At 45.3% G+C, this 27,102-nt stretch overlaps 2 protein-coding genes across 4 annotated transcripts in view; both read right to left on the bottom strand.

The window, feature by feature from the left end:
• Positions 1-12,341, bottom strand: part of LOC132572288 (zinc finger protein 135-like) — a 49,027-nt gene extending 36,686 nt beyond the window's left edge. The window contains exons 1-6 of one of the 3 annotated variants that reach the window (XM_060239181.1): positions 12,234-12,341; positions 9,857-10,323; positions 7,634-7,748; positions 6,256-6,326; positions 5,271-5,397; positions 262-381 (exon numbers count right to left, since the gene is read on the bottom strand). In XM_060239181.1, the coding sequence (XP_060095164.1) occupies positions 262-381; positions 5,271-5,397; positions 6,256-6,326; positions 7,634-7,748; positions 9,857-10,279 (856 nt within the window). In that variant the 5' untranslated portion in view covers positions 10,280-10,323; positions 12,234-12,341. Of the gene's footprint in view, positions 1-261; positions 382-5,270; positions 5,398-6,255; positions 6,343-7,633; positions 7,749-9,856; positions 10,324-11,732; positions 12,036-12,233 lie in introns of those variants that run through there. The other 2 variants (XM_060239182.1, XR_009555423.1) reach the window with 2 other exon arrangements.
• A 1,908-nt stretch (positions 12,342-14,249) lies between these two features.
• LOC132571947 (oocyte zinc finger protein XlCOF6-like) overlaps positions 14,250-27,102 on the bottom strand; it is a 39,741-nt gene continuing 26,888 nt past the window's right edge. Inside the window, exons 3-5 of the mRNA XM_060238739.1 lie at positions 18,289-18,359; positions 17,481-17,607; positions 14,250-16,335 (exon numbers count right to left, since the gene is read on the bottom strand). Coding sequence (XP_060094722.1) covers positions 14,618-16,335; positions 17,481-17,607; positions 18,289-18,359 — 1,916 coding nt within the window. The 3' untranslated portion in view covers positions 14,250-14,617. The remainder of the gene's footprint in view (positions 16,336-17,480; positions 17,608-18,288; positions 18,360-27,102) is intronic.

Below are 27,102 nucleotides of genomic sequence, written 5' to 3'. Positions count from 1 at the left end.
AGGACTCTTTTACGGCTAAAGTGCTTTCTGCACTGCAAGCAATTGTATAGTTTCTCTCCTAAGGGAATTTGCATCTGCAAAACGATGTTTATTCTCTGACTGAAGGTCTTTGCAAAGGCCACACTTTCATTTTCCCTGGAGTGGATTCTCTGGTTAGAATGGAACCTTTGCTCCTTCTCTTATTGATTGACCTTTCTTCTTGATCTGAGATTTCATGGAAACCGCTTTCTTGGCAAGGGGTGGGCTTATCCCTCCTCTTACCTGCATAGCTTCCCTGCTGCCTCTGTGCTCCATCTTCACAATGTCCTTCAGCATCTTCATTCTTGGGTTTTTCCAAAGAGAACCCCTGGAATTCCTCAGTTGTCTCTTCTACATCTGCTGCTGGAATAAAGAGTTTCAATCAGCACCCATGCAGGAAGCCAAGGCACCAGTCAGACACTGTTCCATTTCTTTGATCAGATCTTTCCTCCCAAACAGAGATGCTGGTCACATCTTATCCCTGTCAGGCCTTCCCATAGAGCTGGTTTTTTTATATTCTCCTTATCTCTCCTCAGATGTCCTTACTGGAAAATAATTGTTCCCCCACTGTTCCCATTTGACTTGTCATGCAGCTCTTTTGATTTTCTGCACTGACAATTAAATGAAAAGTTATTAAGATATCCACTCCTTCAACTGCACTGAGAGTTTCCTTCCAGTTGTGAGCAGAGCCAGGAGGAGCTGATTTTCAGCCTCCCGAAAATACATGTTTCCTGGGACGGAGAGAAGCCAGGAACTCACTAAGTGATCCCCCCAGTTCAATGGGGACCCCTATGGTTTTTGGAAAAGGTGCCAGTTCTTAGCTGGGCAGTTAATGACCAATGAGAAAACCAACCCTGCAGTGTAGGACCACCCATCTCAAGGTCAGAGCCATTTTCTTGCTGTTTTTGAGACATTCGCTGCACCTTAGCCAGGCCCATCTATTGTATAGTTCACAACCATTTCTGAATCATCCAGGCATTTCTGTCTTTCCTAAAATCACAGAGTCAATCACAGAGGTATCCTATTGTCAGCAAGAGAGAGCCAGAAGACTGCTTATCAGGCCTCAAGGTCATTAAACTAGTTACAGTACAGTGAGGCTCTCTGGAAGCCCAACCAGAGGAACATGCAGTGTCAAAAAGTCCAGATACAGCCCCAGAAGAGTGTCCTACTCCATCCTCTAAAAAAACACCTGCAATAGGCAGTCAGCACAGAGCAAGTGAGCAGATATGACTAGGGTAATGTAATGTAAGTGCAGGGAAGTTAATTTGGCAGACCCAGAGAGTAGCAGAGGGTTGTCATCATTGTCAGTCCTCTTCCCTGAGGACAGGGGGAGATGGTGTCGGCCGTCCTTGGAGAAACCCAAGTATTGGAGCACACTGACTGGGCAGGTATACCTCAGTGTTCTGTATGTGTTTCATTGACAGAAGCTTTCCTGCCTCAAGAGGATGGAAGGGTCTTTGCTTTGGGAAGGAGTTGCTCATTGGGCTCTTGGGGAGATGGAAGGTGGTTACTGTGCTTTCTTTATCCTGCTGTGGCTCAAACAAACTGTTCCAACTGGGGACCTGTTGCTGTTTTTTACATGGGAATATTTTAAATCTCACATGATTCAGCTCCCTTGGGGTGAGGGGAATCAATGCTCTCCACACAGCAGGTGCTGTGTGATTTGGTTTAAGCCATTTACCCCTGGGTTGCAGGGTTAAGTTGTGAGACTACTCACTATGGGCCACCCCTCAGAGTAGTACAGCTCCAAAGAAAGCACTCAAACTAATCTCCACCTAATATTAAGACCTAAAGGCATCCAGGGGATTGCTGTAGGAATGGTTTGATGTGCTTTGGCTTCATCCAGAATGGCTGTCCTCAGGTAACACCCCACCTTCCTTTCCTGGAATATCTACTATTTAAGGATAGTGCAGCCACTCAAGAACAACAGCTGAGCTCAGCCCCGGAAGGAGCTTCCAAGTCTCCAGATACCAGGCCCCAGAAGGTCTCCCTCCCTCCTTACTCAGCAGGCTGAATAATTCTACCAAACCAAGAGTTGCTCAGAAGCGAGGAGGAACGTTCCCATGGGTATTCGTTGCCCGTTCCCTTGGCATTACTGATGGCTACTTATCTGCATATTTAGTTTACACCATTAACCCAGAGGCACACCAGGAAATCATATTTTGTATTTACAGATACACAAGAATATTGGAGACAGTTCGATCAGGCATATAAAATCCATATTAGAGTTTATTTAATTCTAGTATCTTCCTAACATCAGATGTTAAGGGAAGCCATCAATGCTCTTAGAGAAGGTAGCTAACATCTCAAAGAAGCCACTGTTCTAACTGCAAGCTGATGTGTTTGCAGTAAGTTTGCGACCTCCTGAAAGCAGACTATTTTGAGAGACAAGAAGAAAAAGCAAAGAAAGCACCCTGGACTGGACAAAGGGATGTGCCCTCTGGAGCCGAAACCACAAGTGACTGGTCAGCAGAAGCAGACATCTGCAAGAATATGGACTCATATTGAATTAATTGTATCTGGAGAGCTAAAAGAGCTCCGTGGCACAGAGTGGTAAAGCTGCAGTACTGCAATCTTAAATTCTGCTCATGACCAGAGTTCGATCCTGGCGGAAGCTGGGTTCAGGTAATCGGTTCGAGGTTGACTCAGCCTTCCATCCTTCTGAGGTCAGTAAAATGAGTACCCAGCTTGCTGGGGGGAAAGTGTAGCCGACTGGGGAAGGCAATGGTAAACCACCCCGTAAAAAGTCTGCCGTGAAAACGTTGCGAAAGCAACATCACCCCAGAGTCGGAAGCGACTGCTGCTTGCACAGGGGATTAACTTTGCCTTTATCTGGAGAGCTAATCTGCATAACTAATCAATCTGCTTCATATAATTATGAGTGATGTTATTTTAAGTATGGAATGATCTGCATTTTTTGTATTCCTCAGAGACTTCTAGGATTTCATTGAGGGTCTTTTCCCTCTGTACAGTCTCTCAAATAATTTCGTAATTCATTATTTTCATCCTCCTTTTTTCTGCAGGACTCCAGGCATGCCTTCAATTAGGTGAGGTCTTCCTGAGAAATTCTCCAGCCGTTCTTTAAACAGAAGGCTGTTCTCCACCATAGTCTCTTATATTCCTGGCTGCTTTCTTGGGGGTGGGGTGGTGGAGTGGGAGACAAAAAACATTCCTGTATGGTGAAGGAAAGAAATCCATGGAAGAGAAAAAATTCTTCCAGGAGGACAGAAACATGGTCAATATCAAAGCCCAGAATCATGACCACTGTAAAGGGGATGGATCCTATAGAGATCACAGTCAGGGCTGATCTCTGTAGGGAAGGGCATGTGTATGAATGAGCACCCTGAGGTATTTAGCATGCCCTTCTGGGACGGACTCACGCTCAGTTCAAATAATTCCTGACATGATTTATATGCATAGCAAATTTATTGATTTAGCAGTCATCACAGAAAGGAAATATAGGCTGATTACAAACCAGCACTTTGTCATGAATGATTTTTTTGTTTTTATCATAAATAAACACAATCAAACTCAACAACATCGAAAAACAAAAAGACTAACACTGTTACAAAACAAAATACAAAAACTACAATTAAACAAACAAATAACTACCAATATACTAACAGACCAGCACTTTGGGTCAACTCAAGAGATGCCTTTGAAGTTGGCCCAAAAAATCCCTGCAGATGGCAACACTTGCTGCCCGTCCCCATCCCACACTCACCCCGTCCTCCAGGCTGATCCACCCGGCTAAAAAAGCTACCACTTCGGAAGTGGTAGTAAATTTTTGGGCCAGCTGTCAGTCGCCTCCTCGATGTTCAGAAGGGGAGGGGTGCACACGAGGCAACTTGGCAAAGTGGAAGCGCCAAGCCACCCTGAGCCTTTTCTGGCTTTTTTTCCCGTTGCAGCCCAGACAGAGCGCTTGTGCGCATGAGCACTCTGCCAATAAAAAAAAAATACAGAGCAGCAACATCTGAGGCGCCTCTCCATGTGGAGGAGCCCAGCAGTCTCATGGAAGGGATGCAGCCACCTCACCGGGACCGTGTGGAGGCTCTGGGATGGCTCTTTTTGAGCCGTTCCGCTTTTGGCTGCCTCCCAGCCACCCCAGGATGCCCATCCGTTCTCAGCCATAGCCTCTTAATCACAAAAAATTAAACACACTGTTGCCTAGCAGGGGACCAGGGAGGGACTCTACTGTCTGCCACCACTTTGGTATGGATCTGTCTGGGAGGGCCCAGAACACCCACCCAACCCATGTCTCCCTTCTTAACGAACATCTATCCATGACTGAAGAGATGTGAGGACCCAGGCAGTATAACAATGAGTTTATTGTAACTGCTCAAAACAAACAGGTGGGTTTAATTATTACAGTTAAACAGTGAAAGGTAGAAACAGTAATGGCGATGCAAAGAAAATAACAGTCTTGAAGTGACTAACTAAACGTTCCCTTCCTCTAATGCCAAAGACGCATTACCCTTAGGTGAGAGCACCCTCCTACTGCAGCCTGTTTCCAGCTCAGCCTTTCCAAAGAGAACACTTTCCTGTCTGAAGCTAGGCCTTTTATTCCCTTCCCTTCCAGTCCCACCCCTCTGGGCAAGTTTTCCCTCCAAAACTGCTGCCCACCCAATCAGAGGAACAGAAGAGATCCTGGGAAAAGTAGGCCCTGTAACTATGCTGATACAGGCTTCCCAGAAGCCTGTAGGCCTCACGAGGCCTAAGATCACAACACAAACAAACAAACAAAAAATTCACTATCTTCTGGCTAAAACCTTTCTTTAAACTTTTAAGTCTTACTGTCTTGAAGATCCTCAGATGGCTGTTCTGGCCTTCTCCAAGCAATGCAAGCTGCCTGGCAGGTGTTATTAGTTAACAGGGCAAGAGCTCCAGATGAGCCCAAATCCTGGTGACCCTTGGGACCCTACCCTGCCAGAACCTTGGGAATTGCCAGGATCCTTACAGCATGTTGTAAAGGTTGGCAACTGAGAGATTGGGAGTGGGTGTCTTCCAGAGTCTTCCTGACGGCCTCTCAGTCCCACCTAGGCCTCAAGCCAGGACACCCTCTCTGGCTTGGATGACGGCCACACCACTGGCCATGCTGGCCCACGGTTTCCTCTGCCACCTCACTGCTTTGAGGTCCCCAGAAGGGGGGAAGTAGCTGAGTAGTCCTCAACCACATGTTGCTTTTCAACAGTCTGATTCGTGCATCACCGCAATGACCTGAATTTGCACCTTTGGCTAGGAAAGATCCTTACCCAGAGAGGCCACAGTCCTATTGTTCTCCAGCATGACATCCCTGTAGAGAGCTTTCTGGCCTGGATCCAGCAGGGCCCACTCAGTCTCAGTGAAATACACAGCCACCTCCTCAAAGGAAAAGGATGACTGAAAGAAAAATCATATTTCCTTGTCAGAGATCATTTCAGGAAGAAAGATGGATAGAGCGGTTCCTCAGTGAAACATGCTTCCTCAGGAGGTGGTGGGCTCTCCTTCTTTGAAGGCTCAATGGCCATCTGACAGCAATGCTGATTCTGTGAATTAAGCAGATCATGAAAAGGAGGGCAGAAAGAGTTGCACCAGTCCTTAGTTCCTGTGGACTTTTCTTAAACGCCCAGGAAAATGATGATTGCCACTTTGGGGTCAGTAAGCAATTTTTCTCCAGGACATTTTGGCAAGTTTTTGCCATCTTCTGGGAATGGAACAGGGGGCACTGAGGATGCATGTGTGTTCGGGAAGATTTGTGAATTTCCTATATTGTGTAGGGGCCTGGACTAGAAGAAGACAATACTGGATTTATATCCCGCCCTCCACTCAGAGACTCAGAGCAGCTCACAATCTCCTTTATCTCCCTCCCCAACAACAGACACCCTGTGAGGTGGGTGGGGCTGAGAGGGCTCTCACAGCAGCTGCCCTTTCAAGGACAACCTCTGCCAGAGCTATGGCTGACCCAAGGCCATGCCAGCAGATGCAAGTGGAGGAGTGAGGAATCAAACCCGGTTCTCCCAGATAAGAGTCCGCACACTTAACCACTACACCAGGCTCTCTGGAGATGACCCTGGAGGTCCCTTCCAACTCTCTGATTCTGCACACTGGATGGGGGCATTCTGGAAGGGAGCATGATGTAGAGTTTAGTCTGTGTAAAGAGGGTGGGGTTCAGAACCTCTCTCTCCTCAGTCAGCAAGACCAATAACCTCCTTGAGAAAGGAGGAGGAAGCTGACTACTCCCCCATTATTCTCTCCTACCTGGGCCAGACATGAAGCAGCTGTTTCCACTCCTCTGCAAAGATGAAGGACTGGCAACATCTCTTTACTGCCTGCAAGGGAGAAAAACTGGGAAGGTTAAGTGTTAACTTCAAGTTCCTACTGTGGTTGCTTCTTTGAATTCTCCTTCACACATCAGTGTTCCCAATGTTTCTTTTTTTTTTACACTAAAGAAAATGTGTAATGACTTTTAGGAAGGTGTGAGAGAGGTGGAAGAGACGCACTAGGTACCCATGAGACTCAGGGTGTTATAGAGGCTGCCAATGCTTCTGTAACATTTCAAATGTCCTCTGGGAACCCTGGAGCCCCAAAGGCTGCAGCATCCTTGCTGGATGAGACCAAAGGCCCAGGCATGCCATTCTCCTGCCTGCTGGGCCCTCCCACCTGTCCTGGAGTCTGGACTGGCAGGAGAAATAGCAGGGACTGGAAATCATGTTGCATGGCATACTGCTGTCACATCCAGCCCAAAACCCAGATGTGATTTTGAGGCGTCAGCCAAGCTCTGGAAATATTAGAGTGCTCGCTGCCTTTCCACTGCATCTCCTGATGCTCTGACTTCACATCCAGGTATTAGGCCAGACGAGACACTGACATGACATCACGTCCACCCCATGCTCCACCCTCGAAGGCCTTGGGAATGCCAGGCAAGAGACATTCAGAGGTGGTATGCCATTGTCTGCCTCTGCATAGCAACGCTGGACTTCTTTGGTGATCTCCCATGCAGGAACTAACTGGGCTGACCCCAGCATCCCTAGTCCAGTATCCTCTTTCACACTGTGGCTTACCAGATGCCTATGGAAAGCCTCTAAACCAGAGCACAGAACTCAAATTATTGGCCCCTAGCCAAGGAGTTTCCAAGAGTGCATCAGTCACAGCCATCGTTTCGTGAACCCAGTTATTTGAGACAAGAAAGATTCAGATATGGTAATGCCATTCTCTGCCTCTACATAGCAACCCTGGACTGCTTTGGTGGTCTCCCATGCAGGAACTAATCCAGGTTGAGATCTGAAGAGAATGGACAAGCCTCACCCATCCAGGTCTGGGAAATGTGGACAGTCCCTTTATTCACCATGGCTAACAGCTGTACCTAGATTTTTCTCCATTTCTTTTTTTGAGCCATCCTGAGACCCTCTAATGGAAGGATGGTGAGATATGCATATTTTAATTAACGTAAATAAGAATGGAATTTCCTTCCATGATTCTATCTACTCCCCCTTAAACTGAAAGGGCATCACTACCTGCTGTGGCATTATGTCCCAGAACTCAATTCTGTGTAGACTGCAAAACTATTCCCCTTTTATCCTGTCCTGAATCTTCTGCCCAACAACCTGACTCCGTTCTGGGGAGAAAGCACCCTTACCACTGGACAGGGCATCTTGGGCATGCTCCTGGGCTAGCACCCTCTCACTTTTCTGTAATAGAGCTCCTTCTTCCTCAAAGGACTTTGCTTCCATCTTTAGAGATTGTCCCCACATCTGAAAGAACAGCAAGGGACACAGGTAAGAGAAGGAATGGAACTAGCTGAGGAGATGGATCCTGACCCACTCCCACTCTCCTCATCCCTGCATCCATGATCAGAGCCGGATTCCAAAAAGATCATATTGCAAATTTAAGTCAATCACTGGAGCATGCAAGAGAATTTTACAGGAAAATCAGCTTGTGTTTCACAGATGATCATGAAAATCTATGTCTGATTTTAAAAGAAATAGGTGTGCCACAACAACAGATCGCTTTGAAGCACAACCTGTACTCTGGACAAGAGGCCACTGTTAGGATAGAATATAGAGAAACAGAATGGTTTCCAAATTGACAAAGGTGTCAGTCTATGACATTTTTCTCTACGTCTCTCTGATCTATATGCAGAACAAATTATAAGGAAACTGGATTAGATTTAAATAATAATAATAATAATAATAATAATAAAATTATTTTTGTATCCCGCCCTCCCCCGCCAAAGGTGGGCTCAGGGCGGCTCACAGACATGGAATACCATGATTTGAATAAAAACAATGCAAACAGCAATTTTAAATACAATTCAATTACATAAGTTAATTAAAATAAATAAAACGTGCTATAAGGTACTATGGATCATAATCATACATAAGATGGCTAGATGGCTACAGGTCAGTTTAGCCAGGTTCTGTCTTAAAAGCAAGCTGAAAGAGAAAGGTTTTGCAAGCCCTGCGGAATTGATTCAGGTCCCGCAGGGCTCGCACCATCTCTGGAAGTTGATTCCACCATCGAGGGGCCATTGCTGAAAAGGCAATGATGAAGGTGGAATGAAAATTGGCAAAAGAATCAGTAACAATTGGAAGAGGCAAAGGGAGCCAGTGGGTCAACTCTTTTCCTTCTGCTTGGCTTTGTCATGGAAACAGAGAGAAAAAGTTGATCTACTGGCTCCCTTTGCCTCCTCCACCCCAGCTGTTAATTAGGAAGACTCAGCAGTCCTGACAAACTAAAAATCAGACAGTTCCTGGCAAAACATAGGTCAGTAACTTGATTTAACTTATCAGCTGACTCTACGTAGATCTCTATGTAGATCTCTTCCTTACACCATTGTCAACCAAAAGGGAGACTGCAGACAAGAAACCAGAAGGAGATTGAGGCTGGCAAGTATAGCTAAAGAGGAGCTAGAATGTGTGACTGGTGACCAAGCTCAAGATAATTCATGCAATAGTATTCCCCATTACTATGTGTGGATGTGAGAGCTGGACAATGAAGAAAGCTGGCATGGAGAAAGTTGATTCTTTTGAAATGTGGGGGTGGGGGAGAGTTTTACAGATATCATGGACAGCCAAAAAACGAATCAGTGGATGCTAGATCAATCACTGCCCTCCATTGGTGGAACCAACTGCCTGAGGAGGTCACAGCCTTGCGGGACCTTGCCCAGTTCCACAAGGCCTGCAAGACAATATTATTTCAGCTAGCCTTTAACTGAAACCACTGAGATATTAGAGCTAAATGGATGTCTAAGAACACTGAATGCCATTTGTAACTAAATGGAAATTAGCACCAAGTTGTTTAAATTGTTTTAACTGTTTTAATTTAATGTTTAATTTAATTGTTTTATTGTGATTTTACTGAGTATTGTGAGCCATACTGAGCCTGCTTCGGCAGGGTGGGCAAGATATAAAACTAAACTAAACTGAAACCTGAACTCTCCCCAGAAGCTAAAGTGAATAAAATGAGGCTATTGTACATCGGTGACATTATGAGAAAGCAAGTTTCGCTAGAAAAGACAATAGTATTAGGAAAAGCTGAAGGCGATAGGAAAAAAAGGAAATCAAACATGGGATGGATTGACTCAATCAAGGAAGCCATGGCCATCAGTTTGTAAAACCTGAGCAAGGGTCTTAACAATAAGACATTTGGGAGGACATTCATTCACAGGTCACTATAAGACAGAAGCCACTTGATGACAGTTAACATGCACTCAGAGAAATATCCAACAGGAAGCTTTAGGATAAAGTCAGTGCTTGAATGCTTTTATCTTCACCAATTATTCCCACATCTGAAACAACAGCAAGGGGCAGAGGTAAGAGAAGGAATGGAACAAGCTGAGGAGATGGATCCTGACCCTCACCTGCTCTGTCTGCCTCTTCTCCTCAACCTGACTCAGGAGGAAACCTTCAGCCAGGGCCACCGCCAGGGAACTGGTCTCTGGCTCACAGCCTCTGACCCAGTGTTGCATTTCCTGGGGCAAGGCAGCTAGGAACTGTTCCAGGATCACCAGGTCCAGTATCTGCTTCTTGGTGTTCCTCTCTGGCTTCAGCCAGTGGTTGCACAGTCCATAGAGCTGGCTGCAAAACTCTCGGGGACTATCAGCCTCATGGTAACAGAACTGTTGGAAGCATCGGCTGTGTACATGCGTAGTTATCGTGTCCTGAGCCAAGATCTTTGGCACAGCTCTTTCCACAAATTCAACATCACTGCCTGCTTGGATGGAAAGGGGACCTTTCCTTGATCTCTTGCCAGTTCCAGGGCCTTCTGGGTTCTCCTCTTCCATCTCCTTCCCCTTTCTCTTGGGTTGCCCCTGACTTATTCACTTTCCTATGAAGAGGGAGATGAAAAGGTATCTATGAAAAAAGGGCTGAAAGAAACCAAAAGCAAATTGTGTTTTATCACTGACCATGATCAAGACACCAAAGCAGATCAGAAGAAATGTCCATGTTGTAGTATGTGGATCAGAATTAATGTGTTATATTAAGTATCAAGTTTTTTCAGATGTGCTTGCATGGTCTTTCAGGAAAGACAAACATCTCTATTTGGCTTTTGAAAAATCTGCTGTGGATGTTATGTGTCCTAGAATTTCTTGGGCATGCTGGGTCACCCTAAAGGTTGAATCTGGAAACAACCACACCACAAACCAGAGTCCTTAACAGAAAAAAACAGAATTTATTTTACCTGCATGGGTCCAGAAGCAGGCTCAAGGACCCTGATTTGAGTTTACACAATACATTTATAGAAAGACGGAACTTCGCTACAACTTCAAACATAGACCTTTTGGCGGGAAAAAATATGATTGGTTAATAACTTGGTGGTCTGACTGATGTCTGCTGTTGCTTAAGCATGTGATACCTCTTTTACCCTCTTTCTAAACTAGAAACTTAATTTTAACATATAGGCCTCTGATTTCTGGGGATCAATCTGTGTAGTAGGTGCATTTCAAGATAAAGTGACGCCCAGGACAAACCAACTGATAACAACTTAACCACTGCAGGTATCTCCTCAGCAGGCTCGAAGGGTTGAGCAACAGCTCTGTCCAGGCAGGCATAGAAGAAAGGGTTTCAGCGTGAAGACAAGCAGATAGAATATCACGGAAAAACAATAAATACACTTAAATCCTAACATCTGATTTTTGCATAGATATGATTTTAAATCAGTGTATACAAAATCAACATCAATTTATAATTTCTTCCCTCCAGAAAAATTACAAATCATTACAAACAACAGTTTAGTTTCAAAATTTCCAATAGAGAGATTAATAGCCTTCAGAAATCCTTTCTACAATAAACAAACTTCATAATGCAATCCAAAACATGGAGAAGCTATTGACTCTGCTGTAAGCTGTGAACCTTGGGTCTGGGTAAGAAGTTATTGAAATTGGGTTGCATTTTAATAGCCTAATAACTGAAGACCAGTATTGAAATCTAGAGGGAAGTCTTATGAAGTCTGTAAGGATTTCCTGGTCCCTCCATTAGAAAAAATTTCACACGTTTTGGACTGCATTATGAACTTTCTGGTCCATTCTAGAACCCAAATTCTGTTGCATATTTTATTGAATGTATTGAAAAAAAGGAAAGGAAAGGTCCCCTGAAAAAGCACAAGTCATTTCCGACTCTGGGGTGACATTGCTTTCACAATATTTTCATGGCAGATTTTTTACGGGGTGGTTTGCCATTGCCTTCCCCAGTCATCAATGCTTTCCCCCGAGCAAGCTGGATACTAATTTTACTGACCTCGGAAGGATGAAAGACTGAGTCAACCTCGAGCCGGTTATCTGAAAAAACAGCTTCCACCGAGATCGAACTCAGGTCCTGAGCAGAGCTTAGGACTGCAGTACTGCACCTTTAACAGTCTGCGCCATGAGGCTCTTTGAATATATTGAGCCCCACCTAAATGGCGGACTATAACTAATGTAAATAAATAACGTAAATACTCCCCACTAGGGGAAACTGCAGATGAGGGGAGCACAGGCCAAAAGGCGTGGGTAGTAGAGCAGCCAGTCTCTGGGTATGAAGGATTCCTCCCGTGATCCTCCCCCGCACTTCTTCCTGGGCCTCCATTTGACCTTTCGGGCTGACAACTGATTTCCATCCCGCCATTCAGCCCCAGCCAGGAGCACAACGAGAGCTAACAAATGAAAATATGCATCAGAAAATTGCTTCTTAAAACTATTTAACCCCTCGCCAAGCCACACGATAGCAGAATTTCTGTCTTCCGAGGCTGAAATGACTTACTTGAGAGTAAACCTTCCCAGGGTCCGGCTGCAACGCTCTACTCTACTGTTGGATCGCCGAAGCCCTATTTCCCCATTCAGAAAGCAAACCCTTCCCCGCTCCTCTCGGCCTCTCCAGCGTACAGTTTTAACCCTTTCGGAGCTGCAGTACCCCGGTGGGCTGGACCTCAGCCGGGCTGCTGCCAGAGTTGCCCTATGCAGCTCAGTGGGATTACTCTGGAGTAACTCCGCACAGGTTTTTGAAGATCGAAGGGGAAAGCTAACTGAAGCCAGCTCCCGCGGAGCAATCCGGAGCAGGTCTGATCAGGGTCCCCCTCGAGCCTCCTCTATGGGGCTTGCTTACTCCCAGGAAAGGGGCTTTAGGAATGCACTGGAAATCAGTGTTCTTGGAACATCTTCCCTGCTTCTCAAAACGCTAGAGGTGTGTACGATGTTCCCTCGGGAGGGTAATCGTTTTGATTGACCCCTTTCTGATACCCCTGCTCTAACCTGTTTAAGTTTAACCCGCAGATAAAACGACGTTATGACTTTCAGTTGGGGTCGTTTCCACTTCTTCAGCCTTGTGGAGAGGTTCTGAACTGGGTGGTCTTCTGAGACTAAGGAATTGTTATGCTTCACGCCGGCTGAGCTTTATTTTCTCAAGGCTGACTCAGTGACCCAGCAGCCTTGGTACCGCCACCTTGCTGCAGTCTCTCAGCACCGATACCTGACCTGTTTTCAGCACAGGTGCTGTTTCAGGCAGAGGCAAGGCTTGCTGTTGCTATCTTCATGGGGAACTCCAAATCGATCAGGAAGAATGCTTTCTGGAGACCAGCCAGAGCAGTTTGCCTCTCCTCTTGGTTCCATGGTTGCCTTCAGAACCATCAGTAATTGTTTGGAGCTTCTGTTTTTCAGTATCAATGATAAACTGAAACCGTCTTTCAACTGGGTTCAGGCTGTCTCTGCAGAGTTATTCTTATGTGACATCATATTTAATTACAGCAGTTACAGCATTAGGCTAGGATCTCAGAGCCCCAATTTCAAATGTCATTCTGTTAGATGGGGTACAAATAAACTTCATACCCATAATTTCAAAGCACATATTATGTTTCTGCTTAAAACAGGTGCCTCATGGGATGAAATCTTTGACATGCTATGACAATTTCACCCACCCTCAGGATTCCTTTTATCATCTTTTCTGAACAGGACTTTTCTTTCTTCTCTCCACCTATCAATGAAAATATGCCACAAATTGCAGGTAGAGACGTGAGCAATGTGATGCTGTATTGAAGGATAATATTTCTGAAGTTGGCATTAGGAAAGTTTACCAGTTTTGGGATCCAAATTACCTCCAGCTTAAGGCTTTTGCTTCTAAAATTCTGTATATTCATGGGACAAGGTATGTCTGAACAGTTCTTTTCTGTAATAAATGCTCATAAATCAAAAGTGCCTCCTCAACTTACAGATACATAGCTAAACAGCATCCTCAAGATTGCTGCAGCTCAGACACTGACTCCAGATTTTGATGCAACAATTCAGAGCAAGAGGGGTCAATTACCAAAGACTATTAAATAAAGGCAGTACTCTTAATGTTTTAAGCATATTTGTATTTTGAGTGAAAAAGTCACATGGTCCATTGGGTTTGCCTGTGTCCTTTGTGAAGTTTATTCTCTTCAGTACCTGGCATTACATTTTATGGCACACATGGCCCCAGCTGACAGTGACATGTCATATCTGGCCTTCATAAGAAATGTGTTTGACACCTCTGGGCTAAGCAGTTACATGGCTTCTCTTTGTGTGGCTTATTAGATACTTTTGAAGCATGAGAGATGGATGGAATCTCTTTTTACACTTGGAGCACTGAAATGGCTTCTCCCCTGTGTGGGTTTGTTACAAACGGGATCAGGGAGGACATGTACAAGCTGCCACCACTATGGTATGGGTCTGTCTGGGAGGGCCCACAGCACCCACCCAACCCCTGTTTTCCCTTCTCAGCAAGCACCTTTTATCTGTGACTGATGAGGCGTGAAGACCCAGGCAGTATAACAACGATAAATTTATTTTAGTGCTCAAGAACGAACAAGTGAATTGAAAATTTTTTGGAGAAGTAGTGAAAAAGAAGAAAAAACAGCAAAGGTGGCATATAGAAAGATAAAAGTCCTGATGCAACTAACTATATATTCCCTCCTGATTCCAAATAACTCTCTCCAGCTCAGCGTTTCCAAAGAGAATTCTCCTTCTCCAGCCAGATGTTTTTATTTTTTCCTCCCAGAACCCACACTTCTGTTCTACACTGGGCAAGTTTTCCCTCCAAAACTTCTGCCAATCTAATGAGAGGGACAGAAGGGATCCTGGAAGACATTGGCCTAGTAACTTCAAGGTAGACTTCCCCAGGTGCTCTAGGCATCATGGCCTAGGCCCAGGGCACAACAGGGTTCTTAGATGTTTTTGAAGAGCACCACTCTGACAGAATCTCTTCCCACACTCGGAGCATGCAAAAGGCTTCTCCCCTGTGTGGGTTCTTACATGTCTTTGAAGAGTGCCACTCTGACAGAATCTCTTCCCACACTTGGAGCATTCAAAAGGCTTCTCCCCTGTGTGGGTTCTCAGATGTTTTTGAAGATGGTCACTGCAACTGAATCTCTTTCCACACTTGGAGCATTCAAAAGGCTTCTCTCCTGTGTGGGTTCTTAGATGTTTTTGAAGAGCGCCATTCTGACAGAATCTCTTTCCACACTCAGAGCATTCAAAAGGCTTCTCCCCTGTGTGGGTTCTTAGATGCTGTTGAAGATGGCCACTGTGGCTGAATCTCTTCCCACACTCTGAGCATTCAAAAGGCTTCTCCCCTGTGTGAGTTCTTAGATGTTTTTTAAGATCGCCACCGTGACTGAATCTCTTCCCACACTCGGAACATTCAAAAGGCTTCTCCCCTGTGTGAGTTCTTAGATGCTGTTTAAGAGTGCCATTCACACTAAATCTCTTCCCACATTGTAAGCATTCAAAAGGCTTCTCCCCTGTGTGGGTTCTGAGATGTTTTTGAAGATCACCATTGTGACTGAATCTCTTCCCACACTCTAAGCATTCAAAATGCCTCTCCCTGATGTGGGTTCTTAGATGCTGTTGAAGAGTGTCCCACCGACTGAATCTCTTCCCATACTCTGAGCATTCAAAAGGCTTCTTCCCTATGTGGGTTTTTAGATGCTGTTGAAGAGCATCATTCCGACTAAATCTCTTCCCACACTCTGAGCATTCAAAAGGCTTCTCTCCTGTGTGGATTCTTAGATGATTCTGAAGATGGTCATTCCGACTGAACCTCTTCCAACACAATGAACATTCAAAAGGCTTCTCTCCTGTGTGGGCTCTTAGATGCAGTTGAAGAGTGCCACTCTGACTGAATCGCCCCCCGCACTCTAAGCATTCAAAAGGCTTCTCCCCTGTGTGAGTTCTCAGATGATTTTTAAGATGGTCACTGCAACGGAATCTCTTCCCACACTCGGAGCAATCAAATGGCTTCTCCCCTGTATGGATTCTTTGGTGCACAAGGAGCTCTGATCTGTATCTGAAGTACTTTCTGCACCTAAAGCACTTCCATGCATTCACTATACTGTGCTTCGGAAAATGCAAGTTACCTTTTCCTCCTTCAGAGAATGTCATTCCAGTCTCTGAGCTAATAAATAGCTTCTCTCCAGAGAAAATCCTTTGGTGTTGAACAAGGCCTGATTTCTCTGAGAATCTCTTGCCTCTCTCTGAGCAGCTATAAAGTTTCTCTCCTGGATGTGTTCTTTGATATGTAAAAAGCTCTGCTCTGGTCTTTCTAGACTGCAGCCATTGTGGGCTCATCTTTCCACTGTGCATTTGAAAATGGACCCTATACTGGGATTGATTTGAGAAGTTCATTCCACACACCAAGCACTTGTATGTTCCCTTCATCATGTGAATTACTTCTTGGAAATCATCCCCTTGGCAAGGAATGGGTTTACCCCTCTTCCTGTCCATCTGGCTTCCTTTCTCCCACTTAGGTCCACCTTGATTGCTGAAGGTTCCTCTCAAGTCTTCATTCTTCACTTCCTCTGGCAATTGAGGTTGTAGTTCCTCTTCCTCCTCATTCCTCTGATTGTCACCTGCTGGAATAAAGAGATCCCATTAGAAGCCACACAAAGGGGTCTGTTCTGAAAATTAATTTCCATGCACACTCTAAATATTTGAACATATGAAGCTGCCTTATACTGAATCAGATAAGGAAAGAAACCTTACTTTTCTAATACTCCCAACCCAATCAAGGCCTAAAAAGTTAACATCTGGTGCACAGAAAATCAGGAAACAAAAAAAAAGAGAAAGTGGTCTCCAAAGGTCCCCTCTATACAATGCAAGCTGCCTGGCAGCTGTTCTTAGTTAACAGGCCAAGAGCTCCAAATGAGCCCAAATCCTGGTAGGCTTGCCAGTCTCCAGGTCCCAGGAATAATATATCTAGTATCATGCCTGTCATGCCCCTGGTGGCCCCCACCACGCCCCGCTGTGGCCGCTGCTCTACGTGTGCCCTGACTCTGATCTGGGCCCGTCTAGGCATCCCAGAGGTCTCAGAATTGGGAGGGCAGAGCTGGATTACTTCACCCCTTTTGCTCTTGCCTCTCCCCGGCTGTGCATGGGCTCCACTCCCTCTCTCTCTGTTGTTCCCCCTTGCACTGCATCAGCCTGCTTCCTCCTCGACCCCTCAGTCTCTGGCCTTTTATCCTCCCCGCCGGCCCTCTCCCTGTCTTCCAGGTCCCACCCCCGGCTAGCTTCGCCCTCGCTCATAAGCAAGGATGCTGAACTGGGGCTTCCTGGGGCGTGTCCTTCTTGGGTCTGCTGAGGTGGCTGGAGCGTTGGTGTTGTGTTTCAGCCTTCCCCATTCCCTCTGCGGGGTGTTGTTCAGGCCTCCCCCTCCTCGCTGCCGCAACTGCGGCTCCATCAGCTTCTCCAGACTCAGGGACAGGCATGTCGGCTCCTCGAACTGGCGGCGGTCTCGGCTGACAGGGCTTCGCCGGGAGGCTGCGAGGTATGTCGGGGCCTTGGGGTGTGTGTGGGGGGGCTCCTGGCGGAGTGCTACCTCAGTCGGGATGGGACAATGCTGAACCATTGTTTCTGCTGCCACCCCACCTCTTTGAGGCCCTTAGCAGGAGGGAGGTAGCTGGGCAGTCCTTACAACCACATGTTGTTTTTCAATCATCTGATTCATGCACTGCCCCAGTGGCAGCAATCTGAACCTTTGGCACCTATGAAAGATCCTTACCCAGAGAGGTAACAGTCTCAGAGTTCTCCAACATGACATCCCTGTAGAGAGCTCTTTGGTCTGGATCCAGTAGGGCCCACTCATCCTCAGTGAAATACACGGCCACCTCCTCAAAGGAAAATGGTGACTGAAAGAAAAAGCAGATTCCTCTATCAGAGCTCATTCCAGGCAGAGACTACACTCTCGACAGGGGCATTGTGGGAGGGAGCAGGATGTAGAATTTCGGATGTGTAAAGCGAGGCACTGCTGTTGAAGACGCAGCTGCGCTGGGCGGGGCATATTTCTAGGATGGAAAACCACCGCCTTCCCAAGATTGCCCTGTATGGCGAACTCTCCACCGGCCATCGAAATAGAGGGGCACCAAAGAAGAGGTACAAGGACTCCTTGAAGAAATCCCTTAGCACCTGTCACATCAACCATCACCAGTGGTCTGACCTAGCCTCAGATCGCAAAGCATGGAGGCACACCATCCACCAGGCTGTCTCTTCCTTTGAGAACACACGCATAGCTGGTCTTGAGGACAAAAGGAGATTGAGGAAGAATCGCACTGCTACAGGACCAACCCTAAATCAGACTTTTCCCTGCAGCCGCTGTGGCCGGACCTGCCTGTCCCACATTGGTCTTGTCAGCCACCAGCGAGCCTGCAGCAAACGTGGACTATTGCACCCTTCTTAAATCTTCGTTCGCGAAGCCAAGCCGAGAGAGAGAGAGAGAAAGAGAGTGAAGTTCAGAGCTTCTCCTCAGTCAGCAGGACCAAAACCTCCTTGAGAAAGGAGTGACTATCCCCCATGACTATCTTCCCCCATACCTGGACCAGATGTGGAACAGTTATTTCCACCGCTCTGCAAAGACGAAGGCATGACAACATCTCTTCACTGCCTGTAACAGAGAAGAAACAGTGGAACAATGAATATTAACCTCAAATCCCTATTTTGGTCTCTTTGAATTCTGCTTCATCTCTGCTCCCAGGGTTGTGAAACCTTGTCTTCTACACTCAAGAAAACGTGTAATGACTTTCAGTAAGATGTGGGAGAGTTGGAAGAGAAGCATCATTGACCTCTGAGAGTTATAAATGCTGCCAATGCTTCCGTGAGATTTCAGATGTCCCCCATGAATCCTGGAGCTCCAAAGGCTGCAGCATCCTTGCTGGATGAGACCAAAGGCCCAGGGATACCATTCTCCTGCCTGTTGGGCCCTCCTACCTGTCCTGGAGTCTGGACTGGCAGGAGAAATAGCGGGGACTGGAAATCATGTTGCATGGCATACTGCCGTCACATCCAGCCCAAAACCCAGATGTGATTTTGATCACATCCAGTTGAAAACCCAGAGCCAAGGCTCTGGAAATTTTACGGTACTACCAACTTTAGGGTACTACAAATGTGTTTCCTGGATGCTCTGACTTCACATCCAAGTATTAGGCCAGAAGAGACATTGACATCATATCACATCCACTCCATCCTCCACCTTCAAACCTCATGAGGGTGCCAGGGAAGAGACATTCAGAGGAGGTATGCCATTGTCTGCCTCTGCATAGCAACCCTGGACTTTGGTGGTCTCCCATACAGGAAATAACCTAGGCTGGCCCCAGCATCCAGAGTCCAGTATCCTCTTTCCCACTGTGGCTTGCCAGAAGCCCATGGAAAACCTCTAAACAAGGGCACAGACCCCACATTATTGGCCCCTAGAGGGTACATGTGTTTGTAAAGTGCTGTCAAGTCACAGCTGATTTCTGGCAAACCCACAGTTATTCAAGGCAAGAGAGATTCAGAAGTGGTAATGCCATTCTCTGCCTCTGGAATTCTTTGGTGGTCTCCTGTGCAGAACTAAGCCAGGCTGACACTGCTTAGTTTCTGAGATCTCATGGGACTGGCCTAGCCTCGGCCATTCAGGTCCATTTATTCACCACGGCTAACACATTTCTCTTCTTTTCTCTTTCTTTTTTGAGCCACCTTGACACCTTCTAATTGAAAGGTGAGATATGCATATTTTAATTAACATAAATAAGAATGGAATTGCCTTCCGTGATTCTATATACCACTCCCTAAACTGAAGGGGCCATCATGACATCCTATGGCACTATGTCTCAGAACTCAATTCTAAGTAGTCTTTTCTCATGTCCTGAACCTGCTGCCCAGCAACCTGACTAGGTACCCCAGTCCCTTCTGGGCAGGAAGCACCCTTACCACTGGACAGGGAATCTTGGGTATGCTCCTGGGCCGGCACCCTCTTTCTTTCCTCTGATGGAGCTCCTTTTGCCTCAGAAAACTTTGCATCCATCTTCATGGATTGTCCCCACATCTGAAAGAACAGCAAGGGACACAAGTAAGAGAAGGAATGGAACCACAAACTGAAAACACTCACTGTACATTCCAATTCTGAATAAAGGACTGCAGCAAAAACTGGATTGTCACATTAATTTCTCATGGGAGTAAAGTGATGCACATAATCTTACAATGAAGACTGTTACCATATATGGAAGGAGAAATGCCAGATGTTCAAACTGGATTCCAAAAAGGACAGGGTACTTGAGATCATATTGCAAATTTAGGCTGGTCATTGGAGCATGCAAGGGAATATCAGAAGAAAATCAATTTGTGTTTCACAGATTAAAGCAAAGCTTTTAACTGTGTGGATCATGAAAAGCTATGGCTGGTTTTGAAAGAAATGAGTGTGCCACAACATCAGATTGTTTTAAGTGTAGCCTGTACTCTGAACAAGAGGCCACTGCTAGGACAGAATATGGAGAAAGAGAACGGTTTCCAAATTGACAAAAGTGTCAGACTACGACATTTTATTTCTAGGTCTCTCTGATCTATATGCAGAATATATTGTAAGGAAACTGGATTAGATTAAGATGAAGGTGGAGTGAAAATTGGCAAAAGGATCTGTAACAATTTGAGATATGCAGATGATGCTACATTGTTACCAGAAAATAGTGAAGTTCTGAAAAAACAAATGAAGGTTAAAACAGGAAGTGCCAAAGCAGGGATTACAGCTGAACATCAAGAAGACAAAAGTAATGACTAGTGTGGAACTGCACAAATTTAGGGATCATGATTAAGAACTTGAACTTTTTCGACATTTTGTGTTCCTTGGCTCCACTGTCAACCAAAAGGGAGACTACAAACAAGAAACCAGAGCAGATTAAGGCTGGGAAGGACAGCAAGAAGGAGCTAGAACGTGTCACTAGTGACAAAGATCAAGATAATTCATGCATAGTATTCCGCATTACTCTGTGTGTGTGTGCGAGTTGGACAATAAAGAAAGTTGGCATGGAGAAAGTTGATTCTTTTGAAATGTGGGGTTGGAGGAGAGTTTTTACAGATACCGTGGACAGCCAAAAAAACAAATCAGTAGGTTCTACATCAAATCAAACCTGAACTCTTCCTAGAAGCTTAAATGATTGAAATGAGGCTTTTGTACTTTGATGACATTATGAGAAGACAAGTGTCACTAGAAAAGACAACAGGAAAAGTTGAAAGCAGCAGGAAAAGAAGAAAACCAAACATGGGATGGACTGAATCATGGGATAGATTGAATCAAAACCAAACATGCGATGGATTGAATCAATCACGGAGACCGTGGCCCTCTTTGTAAAACCTGAGCAAGGGTCCTAACAATAAGACGTTTGAGAGGACATTAATTCATAGGGTCGCCATAAGTGAGAATCAACTTGATGACAGTTAACATGCACACAAAGAGAAATATCCAACAGGAAGCTTTAGGATAAAGTCAGTGCTTGAATGCTTCCATCTTCACCAGTTATCCCCACATCTGAAACAACAGTAAGGGACACAGGTAAGAGAAGGAATGGAACAAGCTGAGGAGGTGGACCCTCACCTGATCTGCCAGCCTCTTCTCCTCTGCCTGACTCAGGAGGAAACCTTCAGCCAGGGCCACTGCTTGGGAACTGGTCTCTGGCTCACATCCTCTGACCCAGCATTGCATTTCCCAGGGCAAGGCATCCAGGAACTGCTCCAGGATCACCAGGTCCAGCAACTGCTTCTTGGTGTTCCTCTCCGGCTTCAACCAGTGGTTGCACAGTCCATGGAGCTGGCTGCAAAACTCTCGGGGCCCATCAGCCTCGTGGTAACAGAACTGCCAGAAGCACTGGCTGTGTACATCTGCAGTCATTGTGTCCTGAGCCAAGATCTCTGTCACAGCTCTTTCCTTAACATCACTCCCTGGTTGGATAGGATGGGGACCTTTCCTCAATCTCTTGCCAGTTCCAGGGCCTTCTGGGTCCTCCTCTTCCATCTCCTTCCCCTTTCTCTTGGGTTGCCCCTGCCTGTAGAAAGACACTCTTATTCACTTGCCTATGAAGAGGAAGATGGAAGGATATGAAAATGGCAGAAACCAAAAGGGAATGGAGTTATATCGCTGACCCTGCTCAAGATACACCAAAGCAGATCAGAAGAAATGTCTGTGTTGTAGTATGTGGATCAGAATTAATGCATTATATTAAGTATCAAGCTTTTTCAGAGTTGCTTGTTTGGTCCTTCATGAAAGAAATACTTCTTGAAAAATCTGCTGTGGATGTTATGTGTGCTGGAATTTTATGGACACACCCGGTCAACTTAAAGGTGACCACACCCTCACCCCAAACCAGATACTCCTTAACAGGAAAAACAGATTTTTTTTTTTACCTGCGCAGGTCCTGATTTGAGTTTACACAATACATTTATAGAAATAAGAAAGGAACTTTGTTATGACTTCCAACCAGGCCTCAGATTCAGCAGGAGCTCACAGGAGCACAGCTCCTGAACCTTTCTTACGGCTCCCCCTCTTCCTCCCCACCTACCTTGTCCACTGAATAGTAGGTACAGCTGTGTAACAATCCCTGGATTAGGAGAGCAGGCAGCCTGCCAGCCACCAGTGGCTTTGCCACGCCCCCAGCAGCCCTCATTAACCCCTGGAGAAGCCTGCGCCACCCTTTCTCCACTTCTTATGGGATTTGGGGCAGTGGGTGGCTTGCTGGCCTTTTGACTGGGGGGTGTAGCCTAGGAGAGTCCCAGGTGAGTGAGGCCTGCTTGGGCTGGCTGGATCTCTAGCCAGCCCAAGCAGGCTTTACTCGCCTAGGGCTCTCCTTTCTTGCATCAGGTTGCCTTTGCCTGATATGCTAATGAGTTATGCTAATGAGTTCCACCACATATTTTTCTACAAAACAACCCCTGCTTTCAACATAGACCTTTTGGTGGGAAAACATATGATTGGTTAATAACCTCACTGTCTGACTGATCTTTGCTTAGCTCCTCAACAGGCTGGAAGGGCTGGGCAACAGCTGTGTCCCTTCTGTGTCCCAGAAGGGGAGGTATCCAAAAACAACCGTGCCAAAAAATACCAAACACTTAATGCAAAATACAAAAATTAAATCTATTAGAGAATGCAAGAGCACTCATAACATTCATACATGAGTACTAAAATTATTAGTCCAATATGCAAAGTCCCATGCAGAATAAATCCATTTCATAGGGTGACTCCGAAGAAATTCAAAAATTTTCTTTGGGTATAATACTCCAAAGTAATCCAAAAGCTCGGAGTCCTCCCACTGATGTTGGCTTCCAAAGGGAAATTCACTTTCACGTGATCACCGGCTTGCTACCATGTTCCGCTGCGTTGCAGCTTCTTCATAAGCCAACTAAACAATAAACCAAATGTGACAGCAAATAACATGGTCGTGAATATATGCAATTATTACAACAGAATGTGGAACTATATTCCAATAAAATACTACCTCATAAAGTCATCCTAACAAGTTTTCATACACGCCCATTCTCGATATTCTTAAGTGACGGCTTGTAGAGTCTGAGATTACAAAGCCTTAAGACCAAAGGATTCAATTGTATTGAGACGATGAATCCATCTAGCCACCTTTTGCAACAAGATTTTTTGGGGATCCCCCCCTCTTTAGTTAGAACTTTCAAATTTCTGCAATACAAAAAATCTTAAAGCCTCCAAATCAACACATTTCGAGGGTCCATCACCATGTCCCTGGAGTTCCTCTTTCTCAACCCTATTCAGAAACAGGCCATGATTTGGAGGCTTTAAGGTCTTAATTAGTGCAACGATTTCTCGTGTTTTATTTAATTTCCTGGGGTATTTGTCTAAGCAGGGGTGGCCAACGGTAGTTCTCCAGATGTTTTTGCCTACAACTCCCATCAGCCCCAGCCAGCATGGCCAATGGCTGGGGCTGATGGGAGTTGTAGGCAAAAAACATCTGGAGAGCTACCGTTGGCCACCCCTGGCCTAGGGGAAAGAGTAGCAAGGCCAAGCTTGCCAGAAGGAGAATTACATGAGGGTTGTAATGCACACAGTTGTTTCTTGAGATTCTCATGCAGCTGATTTTATGCAATGTTACCCATTCATTTGTGCAGGCTATTGGATTGCATTTATTTGTGTATATGTTGTATTTTTGGAATTTGTGAGCAGTTCCCTTTAAAGTGGTTAAATGTGTATCAGCTGCGGCTTGCTTCCCTGAGCCCGCCTCGATGGGGAGGGCAGGGTATAAATTGAACTAAACATAAACACAGTTGTCTTATGAAGAAGCTCCAATGCAGCGGAACACGGTAGCAAGCTGGTGATCACGTGAAGGTGAATTTCCCTTTGGAAGCCAACATCAGTGGGAGGACTCCACACTTTGGATGCTCTTGCATTCTTTAATAGATTTGATTTTTGTATTTTGCAGTTTGCTATTTTTTGATGCAGTTGTTTTTGGATATTTCATTGATACTGTGTTGCCATTGTTTCTAGTTACCAGAAGGGGAGGGGCAGAGAAGCCTCAAGTCTCTCCAGGTCAGGGCACAGGGGCTACTGGGGTGATCAGGAGCAGGTGGAGGTAGTGATGAAGCAGAGGTCCTCAACTGCTTCCCAGCTGCTGTGGTTAAATGGCCAAGAGTGAACAAATTGAAACTGATCCCTGGAGAGACAGAAGTAGTACTGGTAAAGAAAGCTGAGGTCATGAACGGCATTATGTTCCTCTCCTTCAGTGGGGTTCAGCTAACCCTCACCAACTCAGCTATGAGTCTTGATGTTATACTGGACCAACATTATTGCTGGAGAAGCAAATTAATGCAGTTGCAAAAGCCTACCTTGAAAAATGGCCCCTTCCCTTGACATGGCTGATCTGGCCACCAGGATCCATGTCAAGGTGACACTGAGATTAGATCAAATCAATGCACTCTACATTAGTCTCCCCACCAAACCAATTCAGAAACTCCAGCTGATGCAGAAGGCCAGGGCTCAGTTACTATCAGGCGCTAGATGGAGCAGGCATATTACTGCCCTTCTGCAGTCCCTCCACTGTTTGGCCTGGACATTATAGATCCAAGTAGTCAGCCGTGTTATATTATGGCCACCACGAAAGGTTTGTCTGAGGGTGTCCGGAAGGCACCCACTCTCCAGGCTTTCCTTAAATCAGTCCGGGAGCTGAATCAGACCCGCAGAGGGCTCTTATCAGGCTCCCAAGCAACTGGCTCTTGTCTGCTTCCTTCTCCCTCTCTTGCTTCCTTCTGCGTCTCAGCTTGTTTTATAAGGCTTGCTCAATCACACAGGAGCTACAGAGCAAAACCTTAGTTTTCTCCATTGGCTGAGGATCCTTCTCCTCCTGGTCCCCTTGGGAGGGAGGGAAAGAGCCACAGCTTCCTTTGCCCAGTGCCCTGGATCCCATGGGAGAAATACAAAGAAAGCACCTTTAAGCCCAACAAGTGCTAATGTTTTAAGTTGTTTTAAAAAATAAATAACATCTTTAGTCATGTTTGTCTGTGTCCTTTAAAAAGTTTATATGCTACCTAATCTTAAATAGGTACACGCATGGCCCAGCCAACAAGGTCTCATTTATGTCAGATCCGGCCCCCCTAACAAATAAGTTTGACACCCCTGTTACAAAATCCAGATCCCGCAATTCAGCCCAGCCAGGAGCACCATGAGGACTAACAAACGAAAATACATACATCAGAAAATTACGTCTTAAAAACTATTTAATCCTGCCCCGAGCCACACGATAGCAGAATTTCCGTCTTCCACGGCTGAAATGACTTACTTGAGATTAAACCTTGCCAGGATCCGGCTGCAACACTCCACTATTGCATCCCAGAAGCCCCCCTGTTTCCCCATTCAGAAAGTAAACCCTTCCCCGCTCCTCCCGGCCTCCCTAGCATACAGCTCCGCTGTTTTAACCCTTTCAGAGATGCAGATGCCTGAAAAAATGCTTTTTGCCGCTCCCATACAGAGCAGAGCAGCACCCGTACCCCGGTGGGCTGGAGGTCTTTTTCCAGAATAAAGGCTCTCAACTTATCTAGGGTTGTCAACACAGGCCTCATTTTTAGACAGAAGCTCACAGGGGTGGAGCTCCGGAATCCCTAAATTGTATTGTGCTTTTTCTTTCTAACCTCCCCCCCCCCCCCCAAATAATTGCTTCTATTGTTCAAACTCCCTGTGAGAATTTTGCTGAACTCAAGATTTGACAAACTGTCTAATATTTCGCCCCACAAAAAATGGGAAAATAACCAAAACATAAAGCAGCCAAATGCAAATCTTCATCATGCCACTGTGGCCACATAGAAGAAAGTAATTTTAAAAGTATGGTGGGAGTAAGGTTTTATTATGACAATGAAAATTCAAGAAGCATTTTAAGGTAGATTCTGAGCTTATATAATTTAGTACACCCTCTGGTGATGTCAGGGGTGTGTGGCATATGCAAATGAGTTATGGAAATGAGTTGTGCTAATGAACTCTGGCACCTCTTTTTCCTACGAAATGACCCCTGGTTGCCAATCTCTGGGTGGTAGCAATCCCAGGAGTTTCACAGGGACAGGAGATTGAAAGAGAAGCACCAGGGGTCCATGTACAAAAATACCTCTTAAGTCTATTATAGCAAAGTCAATAATCTTTGTAATAAAGTTTACAAAAAATATTAATAAAGCGGTTTCCAATTCTTCCACATGTAAATCAGTTACCCATGGATACGTAAGGTACTGGACCATGCAGTCTTTACATAAGAACCAATCCACAATCTTCAATGACAAATTTCACATGTGTATGTGCAGTAGATTTACAGAAGTATCTATTCCAAATTTGTTGTCATAATGCACAGCAACAGGAAACACCAGTGTACAGGTTCTCTTTCACTGGTCATTTTTTCCAATCTACATTTAAAGAATTTTTATACAAATATTAAAATCAGATAATACAACAACCAAAATATTCCAGCACCTCTAGGCTGTTTAACATTTGCAACTGAAACTTTTACTTATTTCAAATCCAGTAAACAGAAAAGGGGCTCAAAAGCCCCCCCCCTCCCTTTCATACCCAGAGAAGACATTACAAAAGACAAAGGGGAAGAAATAACTTGATCAAACTCAGAGGAGATAATCACCAACATTCATCAAAATGTAAAACAAGGTTTCTGGGTATCATTTTGCAAGGTTCATCCTAAAAGCAACTACTCCTGATTCCAGCCACAACAAATGGTTGGCATTTGAGACAATTAGGGACAAACATGACAAAACATAAAGAGATTTTCTTAAGCTAAATATCTAGCACATCCAAGAGAGCAATGCAGATTCCTTCCTGAGGAATTACAAGAGCAAAAACTGATTTCCTATGTCCCCACACATCTGTAAAC

This window comes from Heteronotia binoei, chromosome 5, assembly GCF_032191835.1.
Source record: "Heteronotia binoei isolate CCM8104 ecotype False Entrance Well chromosome 5, APGP_CSIRO_Hbin_v1, whole genome shotgun sequence".
In the NCBI taxonomy this organism is placed as follows: Eukaryota; Metazoa; Chordata; class Lepidosauria; order Squamata; family Gekkonidae; genus Heteronotia; species Heteronotia binoei.
Note: the sequence above shows the minus strand (reverse complement) of the source record. Positions and strands in the feature narration are given on the sequence as shown.